This window comes from Raphanus sativus, chromosome 4, assembly GCF_000801105.2.
Source record: "Raphanus sativus cultivar WK10039 chromosome 4, ASM80110v3, whole genome shotgun sequence".
Taxonomy (NCBI): domain Eukaryota; kingdom Viridiplantae; phylum Streptophyta; class Magnoliopsida; order Brassicales; family Brassicaceae; genus Raphanus; species Raphanus sativus.
Genome location: NC_079514.1, coordinates 36,977,568 through 37,000,395, shown reverse-complemented (window position 1 = coordinate 37,000,395; position 22,828 = coordinate 36,977,568). Strand labels below are relative to the sequence as shown.

Genomic DNA, 22,828 nt, shown 5'->3' with positions numbered 1-22,828 from the left:
TTTATACGTAAGTCATTTAGATATTCTATAATTCATAATCAATGGACTGAACACTTCTTGTTACAAACATTTAAAAATGCTTAGATCATTTCGACTCTTATTTTACTTTTACTCTAAGATATTTTAGTTAAAAATGTTTTTATTTTTTTGATTTTCCCTTTTGCTTAATTTCAGTCCTCTTCATTCATTCTGAGTAAACTTCGGCATCTTCAGTCAAATGGTTCCCTTCCATAGTACAAGCAGTGAACTTCCACCATTGAATATCCTGTGGGCCATAGACTCAGTCAACGTGTCCATAAATTAGTGGCTGTTTGGGAGAACTTCCCTAATAACCAATCAGAAGAAGACAATTCGTAGTAAATTTGCGCCTCCATCAACGGCGTTATTGTCACATGCTTCCACATGTACACCGCGCCGCACCCGATCTCCATCGCTTTCTTCATTAATCCATTTCCCTAACAGATAATAAATAAATACAAATTAATAATTATTTATTTTTCTTAATTAAGCAAGCAAAAAAAAAAGAAAAGAGAAGAAGAGCAGAAGACATGCACGAGGAAGCTTCGAATCACAAGAAGATGAAAGCGTGATAAAAAATTTTAGACTCTCGCATCGCACTTAAAGGATCTTGAAACCCTATTCTTTTTCGTCGTGGTATCGATTGCTTGTTAATCAAGCAAGGAATCTCCGAGATCTGTGTGTGATGCGCTCTTCTTCTTCTTCTTCGTAGTAGAGAACGATAACGAGGAGATAATATATGAAGAGAAGTTTCGCACATTGATGAATCAAATCCGTCGCTGGCGGAGGATTTTGATCCTCTCTCTGCTTTTGTTATCCGTCGTCGCTCCGATTGTCTTCCTTTCGAATCGGATCAAGAGCATCACTTCCGTCGGTGAGCTTTCTTCTTGATTCCCGCCTTTAGTTTCTTCTCGCGAAGATGTTAGATTGATTGATTGATTGATCTGGGAATAGTAACAATGTGTAGAAGAACTGTTGCTTGATTGCGTTCATTGAATCGAATCTCTGGAATCGCTACATGCTTTGATTGATTTGGAGATAGTATCATTCATGTGTAGAACTGTTGCTCCCATGGCCTTCATTGAATCTCTGAGATCGCTCGCTACAGGCTTGATGTGATCTCAGCTTTTGGATTACGCTTCTGAAAAAGTTGTTTTGATTTTTTGTTTTCTGGCAGATAGAGGAGAATTCATTGAAGAAGTGCCTGACATTGTAAGCTTAGATCCTTGTTTTCTTCTCTTTTGAGTTCCTCTCCAGGATCTATGTTTGACTGTGCCGTGATTTTGCTTATGCAGAGATATAAGACGAATGATGATCTTAGACTTACCGCCTTTGAACAGGTTATGCTCGCTTCCCATCGTATTCTTAGACCTTTGTTGGAGCATTCGTTTTTGTTGACTTGTTATCGCTTTGTAACTCAGGATGGAGAAGGCTTCAAGGAGCCTAAACGAATTCTCAAGGATGATGAGTTGAATCCTCTGGTTAGGTCTAGTGCGTCTAATGAAAGTCATGATGGCTCGCAGTCTAGTGAGCGAGACAAAACACCTGTTCTCTCAGAAATTAGCGGGGGTACATATATTTCCAAATCTTGTGTTGTTTTTGTTTGCCATTACTGTGAAAGCTTTCTTATCTGGAGATTACCGCGGGTTTCAGGAAACAGTAACAAAACCAAGGAGGTGCAAGCAGTAGTTTCACAGCAAACCACTGGAAGCTCTGATACAGCGGTGCGTATTTCAATTCAGTACTTGAGTAGAGTGATTGTCTTGAAGCAGTTCACAATGATAATCTTTAAAATCAAATGACATGGCACTTTTTCTTCCATGGGCCTTCCCATCACTTGTGAATAGGAAAGACAAATTAGAATTTGCATCAAGATAGTCAGATCATCTGCTTTGGTTATGTATTTCGTTTTTTTTTTACTTTGTCACAGGAGAAATTTTCAGCAAAAGATATTCAACCTAGTCACAAAACCAAGTTCCAGCGCCCTATGGCTAAGAGTGAAAAGAGTTCAAGGGTTCAGCTTGGAAGGGAAACAGATGAGAGGATAAAGGAGATCAGAGACAAAATCATCCAATCTAAAGCCTATCTGAATTTGGCCCTGCCTGGGAATAACTCCCAAATTGTGAAGGAGTTGAGAGTTCGAACAAAAGAGCTGGAACGGGCTGTCGGTGATGCCACCAAAGATAAGCATTTGTCAAAGAGGTAAGCACAAGTAATTGATTTAAAGGATTCCTGTTTCATAGCTTTGGCCAAAACGTTCACTGAAAAATTTATGCTGAAAAATTTATGCTGATTTAGAAGAGTCATGCAAAAATGTTTTGTTTCTTTCAGCTCCCCTCAAAGATTGAAAGCCATGGAACTTGCACTATACAAGGTCAGTCGGGTCTTTCACAACTGCCCTGCCATTGCGACAAAACTCCATGCCATGACTTACAAATCTGAAGAACAAGCTCGGGCGCAGAAGAAGCAATCAGCACATTTAATGCACCTTGCAGCAAGGACTACCCCAAAAGGGCTTCACTGCCTCTCAATGCGTTTGACAACAGAATACTTTACCCTGGATCATGAAAGAACAAAGCCTTTTCAACAAAGTTATAACAATCCTGATCTCTACCATTACGTTGTCTTCTCTGACAATGTTTTGGCCTGTGCGGTTGTTGTTAACTCTACAATCTCTTCGTCAAAGGTAGATTCTTCACTTTTTTTCTCATTCTTTCAAAAGGTTTTCTGCTTTATTTTCATTATACTTGTGAATTTGATATCTAGACAAATGCTTTGGGCTTCTACCGTGGTTAGTACCATAGGATTTTGTTCGGCAACGGACCTAGGAAAAGGAAGTTACATAGTGTGTGCTCTTTGTTAAATAAACAACTTCGTCCTTTCAGATTAATGTTCAAACACCTTGTCATGCTCTCTTTTTTCATGTTCCAAAACTAATAACCCATATTGTTACTCAGTTATCATTGTTAAGCATCTTACACTATCTTGTGTCATTACTTGGGCCACTTATTAATGTTACTGATCAAAAACTTGTGGTTTGGTCTATGCAGCACGTAAGAGAATATTTCCAAGTTTCTGCTGGGGCCACACATATACTAACGTTCTATGTTGCTGCTTGCAGGACCCGGGAAAGATAGTATTCCATGTGGTGACGGATTCACTCAATTACCCAGCAATCTCGATGTGGTTTATTTTAAACCCAGTTAGCAGAGCAACAATCCAAATCCTAAACATTGATGATATAAATGTCCTTCCTTTAGACCATGCTCAATTGCTGATGAAGCAAAACTCAAGTGACCCGCGAGTCATTTCAGCGCTCAGCCATGCACGCTTCTATCTCCCGAATATATTCCCAGGTCTGGACAAGGTCGTATTATTTGACCATGATGTAGTAGTTCAGAGAGATCTAAGTAGACTGTGGAGCCTCGATATGAATGGGAAAGTTGTTGGAGCTGTAGAGACTTGTCACGAAGGTGAACCTTCATATATTGCGATGGAAACACTCATTAACTTCTCAGATGCATGGGTTGCCCAGAAATTCGACCCTAAGGCTTGCACTTGGGCGTTTGGGATGAATCTGTTTGATCTCAAAGAATGGAGGAGACAGGGTTTGACATCTGTGTACCTGAACTACTTCAACCAGGTATAACATGCATTCCCTTCAAACTTGTCGACGTGTGTTGTGTCATAATGAAAATTGATGTTTATGTCCGTCGATAGAACTTCGTGCGTGACTTGTTTTTTGGGTGCAGGGAGTAGAAAGACATCTGTGGAAAGCAGGGAGCTTGCCACTAGGTTGGTTGACGTTCTATGGCCAAATGATACCATTGGAGAAGAGATGGAATGTGGTTGGATTAGGTCACGAATCAGGAGTTAAAGCAGGAGAGATAGAAGAAGCAGCGGTTATACACTACGACGGGATCATGAAGCCGTGGCTGGACATCAGGATAGACAAATACAAGCGGTACTGGAACATACATGTACCTTACCATCACCCATACTTGCAACGTTGCAACATTCACGATTGATTTTTTTTTTTCAAAACAGAGTTCCCACAAAACTTAGGATTCAATTCAATTCATTTCATTTCTTTGTTGATGTTATAATTAGCTTCATTCTTTTTACAATATCTCATGTAAATTTTGATTCTTTTTGATACAAAAACAATACACCAATGTTTTTTGAGAGGTTAATGTCAGATTTGGTTAATAGCAGCGGAGTGTTGCTTTGTGTGATTTGAATGCAGTTTATTATGTTTTTTTATATATATAATAATCCACAACCAGTAGAGAAGAAAGAAAAAGATTGTGTTGGGAGGGAAAGAGATGAAATATGACACGTGGAGTGAAGCTATTGGTGGAATAATGATAGAATCATATCCAAGTAGGTTGGTTGGCTTGTATTGGTTCTTTAGAGATTGTTTCCACGTTAAGTTGGATTCAAAAGGCAAAGAAATCAAAGGTTGTGTTGTTGCTCTAGAAACACAAACACTAGAAACAAAAATCTCAGATTGAAGAGAGTTTGTACTTGTGTTGGAGCAAAAAGAAAATGGCTAGCTTCACTGCCTCTGCTTCCACCGTGTCTGTCGCTCGTCCTGCTCTCCTTCTCAAGCCCACCGTCTCCCTCTCTGCTCCTGTTCTTGGTAAAGTTCTTCCCCTTTTATCTTCTTTTTCATAAGATGTGATCTTATACTAAAAACTCAATCTGGTCATGTGCAAAGCGAAGATCTTTGTTTGCTTTGATGAGTCAAGATCTTTAGTAGCTTGGTGGAGAATCAACAAGAAGTCAAGAAACCATTTTTGATCTAAAAGTGCGGTTGTGATGAGAACCAATTAGAAGAGTATTTAACTGATTGTTGTGTGAATGAGAGTGAGATTTAAAAATGAGCTAGAACCAACTTTAATTTGCTTTGTTTTTAGAGATGTGAATCGTTATTATTGTTGCCCCTTAGGTTTGCCTCCAATGAGTAAGAGGAAGGGAGGAGTGAAATGCTCAATGGAGTCAAAGCAAGGAAACGTCTCAGCCGTTGGAGCAGGAGTTTCCGCTGCTGCGACTGCAGCTTTGACGGCTGTGATGAGCAACCCGGCCATGGCGTTGGTGGATGACAGGATGTCCACGGAAGGAACAGGATTACCATTTGGGCTGAGCAACAACCTCTTGGGTTGGATTCTTTTGGGAGTGTTTGGTTTGATCTGGACTTTCTACTTTACCTACACTTCATCTCTCGACGAGGATGAAGAGTCTGGTCTTTCTCTCTGAATATGTACTACTACTATATGTCTCTTTTAGCCTTCATCTCTCTCGTTTTCATTCTCATGTCAGGACATGAATCAACAATATGATCTTCTGGTTTCTTGTTTTTAAATGAATACAAAAAAAAATCATGTGTATGGCCCTGTTCGTTTCGTGATCTGGACGCGGCATCCAGATGTAGACGCGGACCGATGTTCGTTTGATACGAAATAGGAGGTTAAGTTGGACGCAGCATCCAGATGTATATTCATAACTCATCCAGATTTTTCAGGATTTCTGGATGCAGTTTTCAAACGTTTCCAGAAACAGTAAACTCATCCAAAAGTGTTAAAAGTCAATAATACCCTTAATTTATCCTATGAATTATAAAGTTTTACCTGATTTCTAAACCTAATTTTTTTCTCCCCGTCAAAGCAAATCTCTCTCTCTCTCTCTCAGATAACCAAATTTTCCCCCAAAACCGAAAAACCAAAAAATCGAGTTTTCCCACCAAAACCGAAAACCGAGTTTTTCCACCAAAATTGGAAAACTGAATTTTTCGGCCAAAACCGGAAAACGAGTTTTCCCACCAAAATCGGAAAATCAAGTTTTTCGACCAAAACCGGAAAACCGAGTTTTTCCGCCAAAACCAGAAAATCGAGTTTTTCCGCCAAAATCAGAAAATCGATTTTTTCCACCAAAATCGGAAAATCGAGTTTTTTTCGTCAAAATCGGAAAATCGAGTTTTTCAGCCAAAACCCGAAAACCGAGTTTTCCCGCCAAAACCAAAAAATTGCATTTTCCCGCTAAAACAAAAAAATTGAGTTTTCCCGCCAAAATCGGAAAATCGAGTTTTCCCGCCAAAACCGGGAAATCGAGTTTTCCCGCCAAAACCCGAAAAACGATTTTTCTCGCCATAACTAAAAAACTAAGTTTTCCCTCCAAAACCCGAAAACCGAATTTTCCCACCAAAATTAGAAAATCGAGTTTTTCGGCCAAAACCGGAAAATCTGAGTTTCTCGGCCAAAATCCGAAAATCGAGTTTTCGGCCAAAACTCGAAAACCGAGTTTTCAGCCAAAACCCGAAAACCGAGTTTCCCCACCAAAACCCAAAAACCGAGTTTTCCGGCCAAAACCCGAAAATCGAATTTTCCCACAAAAATCGGAAAACCAAGTTTTTCGGCCAAAACCGGAAAATCGAGTTCCCGGCCAAAATCCGAAAACCGAATTTTCCCGCCAAAACCCGAAAACTGAGTTTCCGGCCAAAACCCGAAAACCGAGTTTTCCCGCCAAAACCAAAAAATTAAGTTTTCCAGCCAAAACCGGAAAATCGAGTTTTCCCGCCAAAACCGAAAAATCCGGTTTTCCGGCCAAAACCCAAAAACCAAGTTTTTCGCCAAAACCCAAAAACCGAGTTTTCCGGCCAAAACCCGAAAATCGAGTTTTTCCTGCCAAAATCCGAGAATCAAATTTTCCGAGACTTAGTTAAATATTTTGTGTAAAAGTCATTTGAGTTTGATGTTATCATTGTTGTAAAACATGAAAATAGACTTGAGTGTTTATTATTGTTACTTTATAATGTTATAAATCATGAAAAATTGAATTTGATATTTATTTTTATTTATGTTTATTTTATTTGCAGTTAAACAAAACTTTTTACAGGTTAATATATGAAAATTTAGTTGTTTTATTTTTTTTTTAAAATGAAAAATTGAATTTAATGTTCATTTTTATTTATCTCAATTTTATTTGTAGTTAAATATATTTTTTCTACAAGTTAGTTTCACTTTTAGATATAGTTATATATATGTTTAGACCAAAAGAAAAGATAAGGAGTTTTTGGTCATTTGACATAAAACTCATCTATATTCAAAAATATAGAATACAAAACGAACAAAACTGCATCTAAATACAGTTTCCAGACGCATGATCCAAAATTTACAGAATCGCGAACGAACGATATCTGATTGCTGCATCCAATTACTGCGTACAGATGCTGCGTCTGGAATTCTCATCCAGTTCACGAAACGAACAGGGCCTATATCTTATTTGAATGTTTCATGTTAATCAACCACTTTCTTGAGTTATACAGTGAATTGTAGACAAGAAAATTATTTAGATTGTAGAGTCTCCTAATGAACCTATTGAATGATTATAGGCTATATAGTTGACACTCTTTGTTAATACATGATTAACGAGGAAGGATGAAATAGAAAAAAAAAACACCATTTTATTAGATGATTAGATAGTTTATTTGGTAATAACAACCATAAGTATGTTCACTAAACAGAGTGAATTACAAGAGCAAAAGTTACTTGCTGCCCTGTCCACTACCATGCAGATTATCGAAGTAACCTTTAGGGTCACTCTCAAAGTTGTCTCTCGAAATGTAGGAAGATCCGTTGCTCCCCGGAGCCACCATGTAGCCACCTCCTCCACCACCGCCACCACTTTTTCCTCCTCCTCCGTGGCCACCACCACCGCCACTCCTACCTCCTCCACTTCCACCACCACCACCGCCTTTCCCTCCACCACCACCACCTCCTTTCCCTCCTCCCCCGCTACCACCTTTTCCTCCCATTCTTTGATTCTTAGTCAGACGATTCTAAAGAGGTTTTAAGATTTGAGTGAATAAAAGTTAAAAAGATGATGGTGGTATTTATAATAGTGAAAATTTTCAAATGGATGGTCAAAACCTGTCTTTCCCAATAATACTGTTAACAAAAGTCGTGCTGCATAGTTAATTGATCCAAACCCAAACGTCTCGTAGTATCTATCTACTCGTAAAGGAAAAGAGTCAGCATTGGAAGCTGTAGTAGATAACCATGCTTTTTTTTCCTTGTCGTTGAAGATGTCTATGGTTGTAAAACATATCCATACTTAAACCAAAAATAATAATTATGTAAGAGTATCTCAAAGGGTTAATTCTATTTTTTACTCTAAAATAGAATGATTCTATAATAGAGATGGAGTTTGCTCAAATGGTACTCTACTTTAGAATAGAAAATAGAGTGATGAACAAAAAAAAACAACTTACTATATATTTGGAGTAAACTTATTTTTCACTCTATTATAGAATAAGAAATAGAGTATCATTGGAGCATTTTTTACTCTAAATTCTATTTTAGAGTGAAAAATAAAGTGAGGTCGGAGATGCTCTAACTACTATAACATGTGTTTTGGTAACAAAGAACATCTAGATGGTTACTTTTTTCTTTTTCTTTTTGCCAAGGACATATAGAAGGTTATTGCACAAAATTTTATTTGCGTTAAGACAAAGAACTGAGGATCGCTATTGAATAAAGATTGGAAGTATAAGTAATAAGTTTTTCATAAATTGTTAGTGGACGTTCAACAACTCTGATTTTAAGTGCGTATTGTTTGTCTTTGTATTTATGTAAAATTAAGCACATTCGGTATGCACTTCGTGGTGAAAGTTGTAAAAATGCTTATTACTCGTCTTCTCTTTATGCATGTATTCAAACATGGAAAGATGCATGATATATGCTTATGCATGCAAATGAAAAAGAGTGTGATCATTTTTATTCGTGACATTTACAAAGGAAAACATGCATATATAATAATAGTATATATCAAAATTAATGTGTAATTACGAAGGGAGAAGACGGAGCTGGTGGAGATGGTGGTGGATGTCAGGAGAATGATGATCCTCAGAACGGAGACGCTCGGCTTGAATCCAACGACCTTCACTGTTCCTCACCATTCCTTTGTTAGCATCTTGACGCCAAAACGGTGGAACCATGAAGTGTTCTTTCAGAAAGTCCGATGCTTTGTTCACCAACGCTGGATCTCTCCCACTCGACAGCACGAATCTCTCCCCTTTTCCATGATACCTGCCATCAAAGAGTTTGATACATACATGTTAGTTAACAGCAAAGCAACATTAATAATTAATAATACTAGTGTATAGTTTCATATCACTAAATCTGACATTCACGTGGTAATCGGGTCAATCATATCGCATATAAAAATTAAATAGACGTGTTCCAGAAGATTCCAATATAAAACTTTTTGTATTATCAAATATTTAGCGTGGATCAATCGTCGTATCTTCGAATAATAGAATTGGTTGTTTTGTCCATTCTATATTTCCCACGGCTTAAATTTTGGAGGTTTTAACTTCTGGAGATAATAAATAAAATATCTATGCGACTTTTCTTCAACTTACCAGTTTATTTTATTAGTTAGTGTTGTAAAGTCTCACCATCTAAATCATACTTCAATTTTTAATTTTGTCGGCCTTTAAACCAGTATCATCTAATCCTAGTCACTATCATTTGTTTATGTCTAGGTCTCTCCTGCCAGCAAGTTTTGCTACGAATGCCTTTTTCTTTTAAATTTTTCCTCACAAAGGCCTGTAAATTTGGGCCATCTAGTTAATTTTCTAATTATATATTTGCTTTCCAAATTAAACTCTTCAAACTTTATTTTGTCTTTCTAATTTGTGTAAATCTTGGAGCAAGGAAAAAAAAAATATGATTATTTTATTTTTTTAAAATAAATGTTTTGTTTCAAAAACTTGTTTTCAATTAGTTAACACTGTTTTTAAAAATATAATTTGTTTATTAAATTACTACTAGTTTAAAGTTGATAAAAGTTGTTAATCAATAACGCATTTATAATCAATTTTTGAAAGAAAAAAAAAATAAATTTATTCTCTAATATGTGTAATTTTTTTTTTGATACTCACCCGTCAAGGAGATGGAGTAGAGCCTCGAGGTTATGAGCATTAGAAGGATCAACGGACGATTTAAGGAACGGCGAGTTCTGGTGGTCCAGCGCCAGTTCTTCCCCCACGTGGCAGTAACACCAAGGCAACCCCTCCGCCATTTTCATCACCGCGTGTGGAGCACGCTCGTTCAGAAACAGTCCCGGCGACTTCGGAACCACGTCATGAACGTTCACCACTCTCATCACCTTCACTCCCAGCTCCTTCAACCTCTCCTTGAACCTCACGTTACCCACGCGCGGCCCGCCGTAAGTCAAAACCGTCACTGGAATCACCTTCCCGCTCCGACTCCGATTCAAACCCATCTCCGCCACGTCGTACGCGCTCAGTATCGCCAACGCCCCGCCGAGGCTGTGTCCCGTCACGGTGATGCTCAGCTCCTCTTCTTCGTCATCATCGCCGTACTTCTCCACCAGACGTTTAACCTCCGCTAAGATTTGCTCACGCGCCGAGAATCTCGAGAACTTGCATGACGTGTCTTTATCCGTGTAAAGATCCAAAAACCCGGATTCGACCTTAACGGCCGGGTCGGGGCACCTGAGGTTGTTACGGGATACCGGTTTCAGATAGTCCTTGAGATCAGCGATCCATTCGAGCTTCGTAACGGTCCCTCTCCACGCGATCGCGATGTCTCGGCGACCGAGACGGTTACGCGTGGCCTCGTCGTCGTCCGAAACGGCGACGTATCCCATCCAGTTTGCGTTTTTGCTCCACACCTTTGACCACCTCGACTTGGAGAAGAAGTTGGGGAGGTTGATGTTCGACGTCGCGTAGAGGTAACGCGCCACCTCGTACCCGGAGCCGTTCATCCCAAGAGAATCGAAAAACTCGTGGCGGGAGAATCTGGAGCTGCCGCAGTACCTCGAGGAAGGATCGAAGTCGAAGGCGTCGTAACAGGCCTGGGCCATTTCGCCGTAACGGATCAGCTCCGATCTGAGGACCGGGTCCATCGGGTCGGTTAGCCCGGCCCAGTCGTCTTCTCCTTGGATCTTGCGCCACGTGTCTCTGAGCCTCCTCTCTTCCTCGGTTTTCTTATCCCGCCGGCGGAAGTCTTCCGCCGTGTGCCACTGTTCGCCGCCGCCGTCGGTTAATCCTTGCCTTTCGCGCTCCAGCCTGGAGATGACGGCGGATAAAGAAGCCTCGTTGGTTCTCGTTAGAGAAGAAGCTCTCGTAGCTACTCGGAATCTTTTCTCCGGGAGATGAATGAACGAAGAAGGTTCAGAGGAGGTGGTGGTTTTAAACGACGGAGAAGTGTGATAGTTCTTCGTGAGAAGGTTGTGAGAAGGAATGGTCGCCATTGTTGAGAAGCTTTGAGAGCTTCGTTTCCAAAATGGTATAGGACCACCACGCTTCTTATATAGAGGCCATTCACATCAATGGTATTGTCACTAACATACAATAAATAAATTGCACTCGATTACGTGCACACACACTTCTACTTTATTAAAACAGAAGTACACGTATGGATTAACCCTATAAATTGCACAGTATTTACGCCTAAATGCCACTGAGAATTAAATTAAACTACCTAATTTAATGCTTGTTTTTTCCAGTTGAGTTAATGTGTTGTCTTAATATAAATTAAGTTACCTATTTTAATGTTGTCTTTTCCAGTTGAGTTAATGTGTTGTCATAATATAAAATTTAATTTTCTTTCTCTACTAAATCAATTTCGAAATTATTTATAATTATATTAATGCTGTCTTTTCAGTTTAATAAATACATTTCCTAATTCTAAGTTTACCATATTTAATGATAATAAAAATAGCATATGATATGGTAGGAGATCACTATCTTTTAATATTCGAACCAAAACAATTTTTATGTTAAGTTTAAGTTTTTGCCATACATTATTCAAATTTATTTGTTATATAAATTTTTACTTTTATATTTTAAGAATTTTAATCTTTTAAACAATTCAAATGAGTTATCCGAACCAGAACATGAACCCAAATTATAAATACCGAATGAGGCTAAAACCTTTCACCCCAAAAATCTAAAACCCAAAGAGACCTGAATCAAACCCGAATGAATATCCGAACGCCCATCTCTACTACAAGATATAGAAACTGAATCAATTTATTTATTTTCAAAAAATTATTTTCCATTGATTTTCTCATTAGTCTACAGTAATTATGAAAACTAATTGTCAAAATCCAATCTGAAAATTATTGAACACGTAAGCCCATTTATAATGAATTAGCAGTTAGATCAAATATATATTATATTACATTTCATTTTCTTACAAATTATAATCTTAATTTTTATATGTCACAAATTTGTTAAAAGTCTAACAATTATTTATTCTTACAAATTTTATAAGTAACGTATCATGTTTAATAGCATACTAACCATATTGTGTATTTTCATACTTATCATTTAAAAACTTTGTTTGTTATATATCTTACACATACATCTAATCATATAAATGTTAGATTTGTTTAGGTGATCTCCACTGTCGGTGATACATTTTACGTTAAACGCAAAAATATAAAATTACTTAATTTAATATGATTACATTTACAAATATAACATTTAGTACACCCAAATTAAGATTTAAAATTAAATGCCGAGTGTGATTATTTTTTAACAAATTTATATTAATAGAAATTCTAAATATTTGGAATTTGAAAGAATTATGACCCACATCTATACTATTTTAATTAGGATAACTGAATTTATATAAGAATATTTTATTAAAATTTTAATTTTAATTTTTGTCATAACTGCAAAAATTAGTTTTCGATATAAATTTATTATCAAATATTACAAATACATCATTTAATATAAAAAACTAAAAACAGAAGATAAATACCCGTGCGGTCGCACGGATCAAGATCTAGTTGATATTATTTTTCTTGTCAACTCATGATCTATTATTAAAATAATAGTAAATGTTTGATGTTGGGAGTTTTGAAGTGGCCTAATGATGATTAATGGGCGGTAAGCAGGCATTGCGATCTGTGGATCTTAGGATATAAAACTAATTTTAACTGTTACGAGGCGCAGATAATTTTGACAAACTACTGTTTCATGTGCGTGTTTAGCAACAAAAATGAATACTCACGTGAAACACGAGGTAAGTTACTAGTAAAATACTAGTAGATTAATTAAGTGGTGATTTGAAGAGTGATTTCAAATATTGTAGGTGGACACTGCACATCTGATTAGCTTGGTTTGTGGGGGACGTGGCTTAATCCACTAGGTTCTACCATTAAATAGTTTGATTTGTTTTAAGATTTGGAACACCGTCCAAGAATTACTTTAAAAAACTAGCGTTAACGCCCATCCGAAATATATTACCGAGTTCCGATATTGACTGACAGATGCTCGTTAGATGTTAATTCTATAAAATGATGTATACCAACTTGATGAATATACTTCACTTCTTAATTCATATGACAAATGGTGTATATATATTTTTTCCATACTATTATCACTTCTTACATGTTCAATTATTTTTGTATATATTAGACAACAAAGTTATAGCTAATTATAACTTGTCCTACCACAATACTTCTTCTGTTTCTTAATAAGTGTCATTTTAGAGTTAAACACACGTATTAAGAAATCATTAAATTTTACATATTTTCCATACAAAAACATCATTACCCATACATCTCAACCAATAGAAAAATAAAATGCATAATAAAATTAATAAATTTTGCATTGAAAACTTAAAACGACACTTATTTTGCAACGAAAAAAATTCCCTACAACGACACTTAATATGAAACGGAGGGAGTATTAAACAGTTCAAAACATTAAATTCGATCACACTCACAACATCAGCAGCGTTTGAGTTATTCCAGCACAGATTCTTATGTCTTATTAACTCATTTATCTGTGTAAATTTTAATACCTAAAGTCAATTACACAAACGAAAAGATAACACCTATAGAATTAAGCTACTTCCCATGTCTCATATTCTGAAAAAGGGTAGTTTCTATCATAATTTCCGTGATATGTACTCAATACGTTTCTAGATAAGAATTTAAAAATAAACAAGAACGCCGTCTTCATTTTATGGTACATTAACTTATGTTCTAAAAATCAGTATATGCAGGATGTCTAGGTGGTAAATTGGTCATTGTTGAAACAATTTTTTAAAAATCTAATATAAATATTTTAAAATGGTTTTTTTTATCAAAATATTTTAAAATTGTTAAAATCGTTTTAAAATGGTTAAAACTGATATAGTGTGGTCTAATCCGATCCAAATTCGTGTGATATGGTTATATAATGTAATAATGTAAGTATAAGTCCCTAGTTTGTGTGATTTTTTTTCTATCTAATTTTATATTTCATTAAAATAATTGTATAATTATTTGTAGAAAAGGTCATGGACCAATGGCAACATAACACAAAGTCGTTTAGTATTCACATAACATCTTAGAATAGAACTACTATAACATGGTAATAATATTTAACATTTTTTACCAAAAAAAATGTTGGAATAGAACTGTATGTAAAATATATACAACCCTTTTTCAAAAATAATATATATATATATTTTTTTTCAATGGACAGTTGACCCCGACCATATCTTTACAACAAAAAGACAGCTCAATCTCATCACATTTTCCGGAATGAGGTGTCAACCCTTCTTCACTACTTTCATCATAAAATATATGGACATGTGATTTAAAATATTAGTTACTCATAACAAATATATTGAGAGAAAATTCCGTGGAAAAGGTACAGCTCAACATGCTATGTTGGTGGTTCACCTGAGAACCCAACCCTCTCTATAAATTATACAGATCATTACTAATTTTGTAAAGTAATTCAAATCAGAATGGTTAGCTAGGTCCCTACTGGAATTTTAAGATTGATAAAAGATCTCAAATCAGAAAATAATACTAAGAATCGTGAATGCATGTACATTATTCAGATAATTACTAATTTTCGTAAACTAATACAGCTCAGAATGATTAGCTACAGGTTCCTACTGGAATATGTTAAGATTGATTAAAGATCTCAAATCAGAAATAATATTAGGTTAATCATGAATGTATATTCATTAATATTACATACAGCTAGTAACGTTTTATGAAGATTATGTATCGTGATATCCAAACTCACACATATCTTTTATTCATTTTCGAATTCAAAGAAGTTCTATATGTCATAATTAAAAGTTACAATATCGTTACTTCGTGTTTATCAGTACTAATTTATAATATTATATCAACCATATGATTCTATAAGACTAGAATGTAATTTGTAAAGATCTAAGTCATTATATCACTAGCTAGAAAATTACACGTTCATTTTTAGTTTGGTCATAACTGATGCAATGCATACCATTTAATCGTTAGAACATTACATTGTTTTTTACACTATAATAGGATTTCCATCAAGTTTTGAAATATTTTTAATTTTTTTAATATATATAATCTTTTATATTCTTAGAATCCAAACAAAACAGAACATTTTTGAAGACGGATTATACCTTCTAAGAAAATTCTCATGGACATCCAAGAGTTTTCTATTGATGAGTTCTCAAAATATTATTAACAAGCACTTTTTCAAAATAAACAAATATTATTAACCGAAATAAATAATATTGTATAGGTATATCAGAATTTGAGATACTCATGAAAAAATTTAGTTTGATATTTTTGAGTGAATATTTTAAAATTTAGAATACCATATATTATTTATTATTTTTATTATTTTGTATTTATAAATTATTATAGTATTGTTTATGTTTATTATATTTTAGAAACTCCATTGAGAATCGATGGATTAGATGCTTTAAACGTCGGCACAGGTCTAATACATACATATACACAAATAAAATACAACATAGATATCGATTTATTGAAATTAAGCTTCATAAAAAATGGGAATATATAAACTGTATATTCGAAAGTGTAACAAAACGTAACTAAGAGTCTAAGATGCTGTGGAAAAAAACACGTAACTAAGAATAGAGTTGGTTCCTTTCCAGCTTGTCCGTGATGCAGCTCTGAATCAAATCCCGTTTGTCAGTCTAGTCTCGTGTTGTTAGGTTTTAGGTTATTATTTTTATTGTGTTTCTAGTCTCGTGTTGATTATCATGATCATGGATCCGATATTCATGACCACCAATAATGATGCCCTTAAAAGTAGCAATGGGTCAATGGTTAGGACCCAGCAAAGCGGAGACTTTGTTCTTTCGTCCCTATTAACCGAAACCAGCCGGTGGTCATGAATATCGGATCCACGATCATGATAAACAGTTAGTCTGTGTGTCTTTGGTCAGAGTTAGATCTGGAGTTTGCGAAGTAACTCATCTTTGTGTCCGTCATACGTGTAGCGAAACAGTTCTAAATCATATGAATTTTATTTGAGTGACTGTTGTATATATTACCTATCTCGGGTTGATAATGAAATTTGAAATTAGAAAAGAAAAGAAAAAAGAATTGAGTTGGTAGGTAAGCACTATAGCAGTAATAAGAGAGAAATGTGAAAGGATAACATACATCAAAAGTCAATGGAAAAGAGACATAAATAGTCAAAGAATGATTTTACCTTAGAAGCGTGAAAGTAACTGAAAAAAAGAAAATCTGAGAAAAGCTGAAAAACAAAATTTCTATTTGATCCATTGATATGTGATATGTCCAAGGACTTGAAAAAGCCCAAACGTTTTGTAGCTGATAAATACCAGGCTGTTTGGGCTCATAGTCATACTCACGTAATGTGGGTTTATTACTAGGTTCTTCAGTGAGTCAAGATGGAGTTACATTTGGTTGAGAGACAAATATACCGTTCACTTGATGATGAGAGGGTTAATGGAGTTACATTTGGTTGAAAGACAAATATACCGTTCACTTGATGATGAGAGGGTTAATGGAGAGTTTGAGATATTCCGATGACCACATTAGAAATCAAGGGAGAGTAAAAATAGTTTTTGTTGAATTACATGAGATTCTAACTCAAAACTACTATGTTAATTCTCCACTCTTGGGTATAGCAATCTCTACTCTTCTCGTACCAAATTTCATTGGTTTTCAACTTAAAAGCAAATATCAATGAAGCAAATATTGGTCCATGTCTTTTATATCATTGTAGGGCGTATCTCATTTGAATCTGAATTTTTTTAACAAAATTCATCATTAATCCACATCTAGTTAAATCACTCAAGGGGGAAGAATCTTGACAAATTGCTGAGCAGGAAGTGGCGCGCAAGAGAAACCCATAGGGAATTTTTATTCCTTCATTATATCACTACTGAAGTGAGATGGAGAGAATCTCACAAAGAGACAAAATAATATCTTATTGTACAGTGACATGTTCCAAGAATTGGGTTGACACATACGATCAGATCCGTCAAGAGTCGGTCAAAGACTAGACTGATCTCTTTTCGTGTCTGCGAAAAATACCGTCAATCCAGAGAAGAAGATAAGCATATCTCTTTCGCCTATTCGCTTCCACTTTGGGCTATCACACACCCTTCATATGAGCATGATTCTTGAAACAAAATAATATTCTTAAGAGAGAAAGAGAAGTGGAAGCTTGGTCCACATAAAAAATAAATATAATGCTAATTCTCACTCATGCATAAAGACAACTTGTAAAATATATATAAACATGTGTTAGTTATATTCTTTAGCATATCTGCAACAAAGAAGCATATGATCCTGTTTAATAAAAATGCTTATCTTGGTATCTAGGAGGATAAAAGGGTAGGTGAATTAACACACAGAAACTTTTGTTGGTCTTTCCTTAATTATTAAATAAAAAATGTTAATTTGGTTCAAAAATAAAGTTACTTTGATGAACTTGAGGAACCTTTCAAAAGATCGATATCTTTATTACTTTTCTGGTCTCAATATTCTTTTCTTCTTCCTCGGTTTTGTTATAAATAGTCTATGATTGAAGAAACTCAAGTCTCATGCAATATTAAGCTCAATATAGTATACACACGAAACGAAAGAAACTATTTTCTTCACTCAAAGGCAAGGTTTAATCCATGTCCTTTCAGTTTTAAATCTCTTTCAATCTACTAGGAAGAAACAAAGGAAGATTTTGTTTCTTCTTCATCAAGAAACAAGCCCTAGATTGATCGAAACTTCCATCAAGAAACCATGGACAAAGTTGTGAGAATGTCTTCAGAGAAAGGAGTGGTTATATTCAGCAAGAGCTCGTGTTGCATGTCCTATGCAGTCCAAGTCCTCTTCCAAGACCTCGGGGTTCACCCGACCGTCCATGAGATCGATAAGGACCCTGATTGTCGTGAGATTGAGAAAGCCCTAATGAGGCTCGGCTGTTCCACACCGGTCCCAGCCGTCTTTGTGGGTGGGAAGCTCGTGGGTTCGACTAATGAAGTCATGTCGATGCACCTAAGCGGCTCGCTGGTTCCACTGGTTAAACCATTCCAGGCCAATCTATGTTAAGAAAAGGTGTTCTAACTCATCTAAAAGACGAAAATGTATTTCAATAAGAAACAGCCAAAACAAAACACAGTCGTATAATAAGTATAGCCTAATGCAACCTTTGTAATTTGTACCTTTATAAATATTGTTGCTATTGTAATTTCATAAGAGGGATCCTATAATAATTGACTTTATCTAAAACAAATAATATTTCATGGGAATTATAGAACATTCTTTTAGTTTTATTTATTAATAATAAGGGTATAAATAACATTCATAACTACCCCCACCCTGAATGAGAAGAGAATACAATGTACATATGTTTCTACAGGTACAGAGCAATTACAGACAAACGATCTTGTCTTTGTTGTCTGAATCACTACAAGAAGAGAGTAAACAGTGGTCTCACTTGAACTCCAAGACTTGTGGGTTTGGAGGATTGAGAGAGATATCTGATGAAGAAGACACTGACGTGAAACTAACGGGATATACCTCAGTTACTTCTTCAGTCCTCTCATCGAAATAGACCACATCTTGCATCGTGAGCTGGTGGTATTCGACTACACCTCTCAGATAGAGATTTTCCCGTGTGTATATCGAGTTCTCGTGGGCTAACCGAGCCTTCTCAGCCAATAACGTCTCAAGTTGAAGTCGTACCTATAAACGAGAGACAGAAACGAAAAAAAAACACAACCAAAGATCAGAAATAGCTTCGAGGCTTTGTAAAATAGTTAAAAAAAGAAACTGATTACCAGATCATCGTTATCCGTTTGGCTGTTTTCTCCGTTGTGATTCTCCCTCAGAACCTTGTTCTCTTCTTCGAGCTGAGCGCACCGTTGCTTTGCGAAGGCCAGATCGGATTTCACCATCTTCAGCTCCCTAAGGAGAAGCTTTGCCTTGGCAGCCATGGCCATTGCAACCTGTTAGAGTCGATAAAAAAAATTTATAACAGGTTAAAATATAAAAGTTCCTATTTTCAACACCAATAAACAAGCACCTTACGTCGCGAGAAGCCTTGAGTTGAATCTCCAAATCGGCTTGGATCTCAGGGTTGTTCCGCGGAAGACTAGGCTTTTTCTTAATCTTTTTACGAGTTTCTTGAATGATGCCAGCCGTACGGTTCTCCACAGCTGTGATACCCTCCTAAATCAAATTCACAGCAACATAAACACACAACTAGTAATGAGAAGTAAGCCAAAACATAACAGATGCATACAGAGTCTCGGAAACTAAACCTCAACAGCAGTGCCAATGTAGTTAAAGGAAGAGGTGATGGCATCTAAGCTTCTCTGTAATGAAGGGTTCTCTGTTTTCCTACCACCTTCCTGAAAATTGAATTTGAACTTTATAAGAGGGATATAGAGAGGAGAGGACCAAATGCAACTAAGCTCAAAACCACACTTTAGTTTCTGAAGTGGAAGAAGAAGGCATGTTGTTGTGCTCTTCCTCCATTCTCGTGGGTGGTGATTGATCATGATCCTCATCTAAAAGAGCCTTTGCTTTACTAGCTAGACTTCCCCAAAAGCCACGTTTTGGTTGTTCGTTCAAACTTTTCATAGACGTGTACTCATAAGGCTTCTTCACCACCTCCTAATTCAAAAAAACAGAGTCAATTAAAGCAAAACAGAGTAAATTGAAGCAAAACAGAGTAAATTGAAACAAAAACAGAGTAAATTGAAGCAAAACAGAGCAAATTGAAGCAAAAACAGAGTAAATTAGCAACTGAGCGAGATTCAGAAAAAAGAGGGAACCTTTGGGGGAGTGGGAACGGGAGGAGAAGAGTAGGCGGAGGAAAGAGAGGAGTCTCTATGCGCAGAGGATGCTCTAATCGCCTTCGCTGCGAGGGACGACGCGGCAGAGGACGAAGAAGAAGATGATGATGATGAATGAAACACCCTTTCCTTGTCTCCCTCCATCATCTCTAAGTTTTTAGATCTTCGAATTTTGAAATCTGATTCCTTCAATTCATCAACGAATCACAGAGTCTCGTGCTTCGAGACGATCTTGGATCTCTTCGCAATCGCAAAATGATTTTTTTTGCTAAATTTTCGTTTTTCAATTTTGATGTCAGTCGTCAACGCTAGACGACGGTGCCATCACGCAACGGGTACAGAGTTTAGTTCCGGTTATTGGATCTTGGTTTTCGACATTTGTATTAAACCGGTTTTCAAAATTTGTTGTTATATCATCCAATCCACATGACCTCATCAACACATAAACATAGCTACAGATGTCGGGCATCTGGCTTGATTTGATTGATATGTATGGTTTTGTCCATTTCGTTTGGTTCGGTTCGGTCATGTGGTGGTACAACTGGATTAGGATTTAGGAATGTTGATTTTCTTTTCTTTGACTTAAAAGCTTTCAAATTAATGGAACGTTGATTCAATCTGATGAATTTGTAACAAACCCACCAACCTGATTCTGTTTTTTCTTTTTTAACCATAAAAATCTGACCTATTGATTGTATTGACTACTAACCGAGTGGGGTCAGATTGACCGAGACATTTTTTTTGCACATACATCTCTGCTCTAGTATTAATACTCCATCCGTTTCATATTAGTTGTCGTTCTAGGTTTATGGACACAGATTAAGAAAATATTTAATTTTACGTATTTTCAAAATAAAAACATTATTTTTAATATACCTAACCATATATCAACCAATAGAAAAATAGAGTAGAGAATATTGTCAATAAATTTTGCATTAAAAACCAAAAACACTTATTTTGAAACGAAAATTCTACTCTAAAATGACAAGTAATTCGAAATGGAGGGAGTAGATACTAACATTGAAAACATCAAATAACCATCTTCAAAATTTTTGACCTTCTTTGTCTTAATGTCCCGAAATCGAAAACCAAAGAAACAATGTATTTACAATAAAGTCCTCCCACCAATACTCAATTACAATCTTTCATCACATTTTGAAGTGAATCCTCTTGTTGCTCTAAAACTTAAAAAATTCTTGCAAACCTGAAACGCTAGTGGCAAACGCGATAGAGCTTTGCACGCCGTCATTCGAGAAAACAGGTCAAGAGAACAAAGGATACCGAAGACAGAGCAGGATGGGGACTGCCGCTTTGGCTCGACGCAGAGCCAAGAAAATGCCTGCTTCTGAGCCTTTTAAGCCTATCAAAGCCATGGCCGTTGATCTTTTCCCTCACACCGACCACTGCGAAATGGTAATGCTACTCAGTAAGTAATAATGTTTTTTATAAGAGATGACAAGACTCATCATGTAGCACCAAGGCAACATCTATTTTCGTATTTTTTTACATTAAAACAAAACACAATGTAAGGATTTTAGTAATATTTTTTTTTTAAGTTTACAAAAAAAAAAGTTTACAAAAATAAAAAAAACTTAAACAATTCTTTCATGTTATTCTGTCACGGAATGAAATAGAAGACACACATATGAAATCACTACTTACAAAAATTAATAAGACGTTTTAAAACTCCCAAAACAAAGTAGCGTTTTATCAGTCCATCTAAACTATATCTGCTATGAATAATCAACATTTTAATGAGTTGAATCATGAAGAGATTATATGCAATTTAAAAAAGGTAATATATAACAAATTTATGGTCTTATATTTAGGTAAATAATTTCTTAAAATTTGGGGACTCATTTGCGAATGTTTCACTTGTGTCCATGAACCATGACCGTCACTTGATCAAATTATATAGGCAACACAAAATCGCTGACGATGGATGCTGCTAATCAATACATATGGCCATTAGAAAGAGAGATTTAGATGCGACTGACTATATATCTTCAAATTTGTCATAGTTGGTGGCATAGACAAAGTTATGGAGACAAAAAAAAGTTATGAGTGGGGACATTATGTCAATTGGGCTTTAAATTACACTAATTTTTTTTAGCATTTTTGTGTTTCTGATTTAGGAACATTTTTTGTACACACATCTCTAGCTATTAGCATTAATAGATACATAGCACTAAAACATCAGATACACCATTTTCAAACTTTTTTGACCTTTCTTTGTCTAAATGTCTCAAAATCAAAAACCATGTATCTACGATGAAGTCCTCCCATTATTCAAATTATAAACTTTTATCTTATTTCTCTTTAATTGAAACAACTCTCTCAAGTCATGCTGTCATGGATGATGGAATGAATCAAACATAACACACTTGTAACATCACTACTTACAAAAACCGATAAGACGTTTTAAAACACTCAAAAACAAAGCCTTAATTAGGTGTTTTATCAGTCCACTAAACTATATATCTGCCATGAATAATCAACACTTTAATGAGTTGAGTCAAACTCAAAGGAATTTTGGAGATTATATGCAATTTAATAAATGTACATTTTTGTTTTCCAAATTTGAGATCCTATATTTATGTAAACAATTTCTTAAAAGTTGGGGAGTCACACTTGTCTATGACCGTCACTTGATCAAACTATATAGCCAAACACAAAATCGCTGATGATGGAAG

The 22,828-nt window shown here is 35.8% G+C and overlaps 6 protein-coding genes across 6 annotated transcripts; 3 read left to right on the top strand and 3 right to left on the bottom strand.

The window, feature by feature from the left end:
- The first annotated feature begins 495 nt into the window (after positions 1–495).
- On the top strand, positions 496–4,253 carry LOC108848649 (probable galacturonosyltransferase 5). Its single transcript, XM_018622069.2, has 9 exons — positions 496–892; positions 1,196–1,230; positions 1,314–1,358; positions 1,440–1,587; positions 1,672–1,742; positions 1,949–2,220; positions 2,350–2,704; positions 3,140–3,661; positions 3,771–4,253. The coding sequence occupies exons 1-9, from the start codon at positions 781–783 to the stop codon at positions 4,044–4,046; spliced, it is 1,836 nt and encodes a 611-aa protein (XP_018477571.1). The 5' UTR covers positions 496–780; the 3' UTR covers positions 4,047–4,253.
- A 191-nt stretch (positions 4,254–4,444) lies between these two features.
- Positions 4,445–5,408, top strand: LOC108849250 (photosystem II reaction center W protein, chloroplastic). The gene is made up of 2 exons (XM_018622792.2): positions 4,445–4,660; positions 4,970–5,408. The coding sequence occupies exons 1-2, from the start codon at positions 4,567–4,569 to the stop codon at positions 5,275–5,277; spliced, it is 402 nt and encodes a 133-aa protein (XP_018478294.1). The 5' UTR covers positions 4,445–4,566; the 3' UTR covers positions 5,278–5,408.
- A 2,083-nt stretch (positions 5,409–7,491) lies between these two features.
- LOC108848710 (glycine-rich protein DOT1) lies at positions 7,492–8,067 on the bottom strand. Its single transcript, XM_018622139.2, has one exon. It carries the CDS (start codon positions 7,829–7,831, stop codon positions 7,562–7,564), a length of 270 nt encoding a protein of 89 aa, XP_018477641.1. The 5' UTR covers positions 7,832–8,067; the 3' UTR covers positions 7,492–7,561.
- Positions 8,068–8,771: 704 nt separating this feature from the next.
- Positions 8,772–11,371, bottom strand: LOC108848709 (phospholipase A1-Igamma2, chloroplastic). Its single transcript, XM_018622138.2, has 2 exons — positions 9,962–11,371; positions 8,772–9,104 (listed from the first exon to the last, which is right to left on the bottom strand). The coding sequence occupies exons 1-2, from the start codon at positions 11,296–11,298 to the stop codon at positions 8,861–8,863; spliced, it is 1,581 nt and encodes a 526-aa protein (XP_018477640.1). The 5' UTR covers positions 11,299–11,371; the 3' UTR covers positions 8,772–8,860.
- Positions 11,372–17,877: 6,506 nt separating this feature from the next.
- Positions 17,878–18,498, top strand: LOC108848656 (monothiol glutaredoxin-S9). Its single transcript, XM_018622077.2, has one exon. The coding sequence runs from the start codon at positions 18,076–18,078 to the stop codon at positions 18,382–18,384; it is 309 nt and encodes a 102-aa protein (XP_018477579.1). The 5' UTR covers positions 17,878–18,075; the 3' UTR covers positions 18,385–18,498.
- Positions 18,499–18,553: 55 nt separating this feature from the next.
- Positions 18,554–20,421, bottom strand: LOC108848655 (uncharacterized). The gene is made up of 6 exons (XM_018622076.2): positions 20,115–20,421; positions 19,765–19,953; positions 19,599–19,688; positions 19,366–19,506; positions 19,116–19,283; positions 18,554–19,020 (listed from the first exon to the last, which is right to left on the bottom strand). Exons 1-6 carry the CDS (start codon positions 20,280–20,282, stop codon positions 18,769–18,771), a joined length of 1,008 nt encoding a protein of 335 aa, XP_018477578.1. The 5' UTR covers positions 20,283–20,421; the 3' UTR covers positions 18,554–18,768.
- Between the last annotated feature and the right edge of the window lie 2,407 nt (positions 20,422–22,828).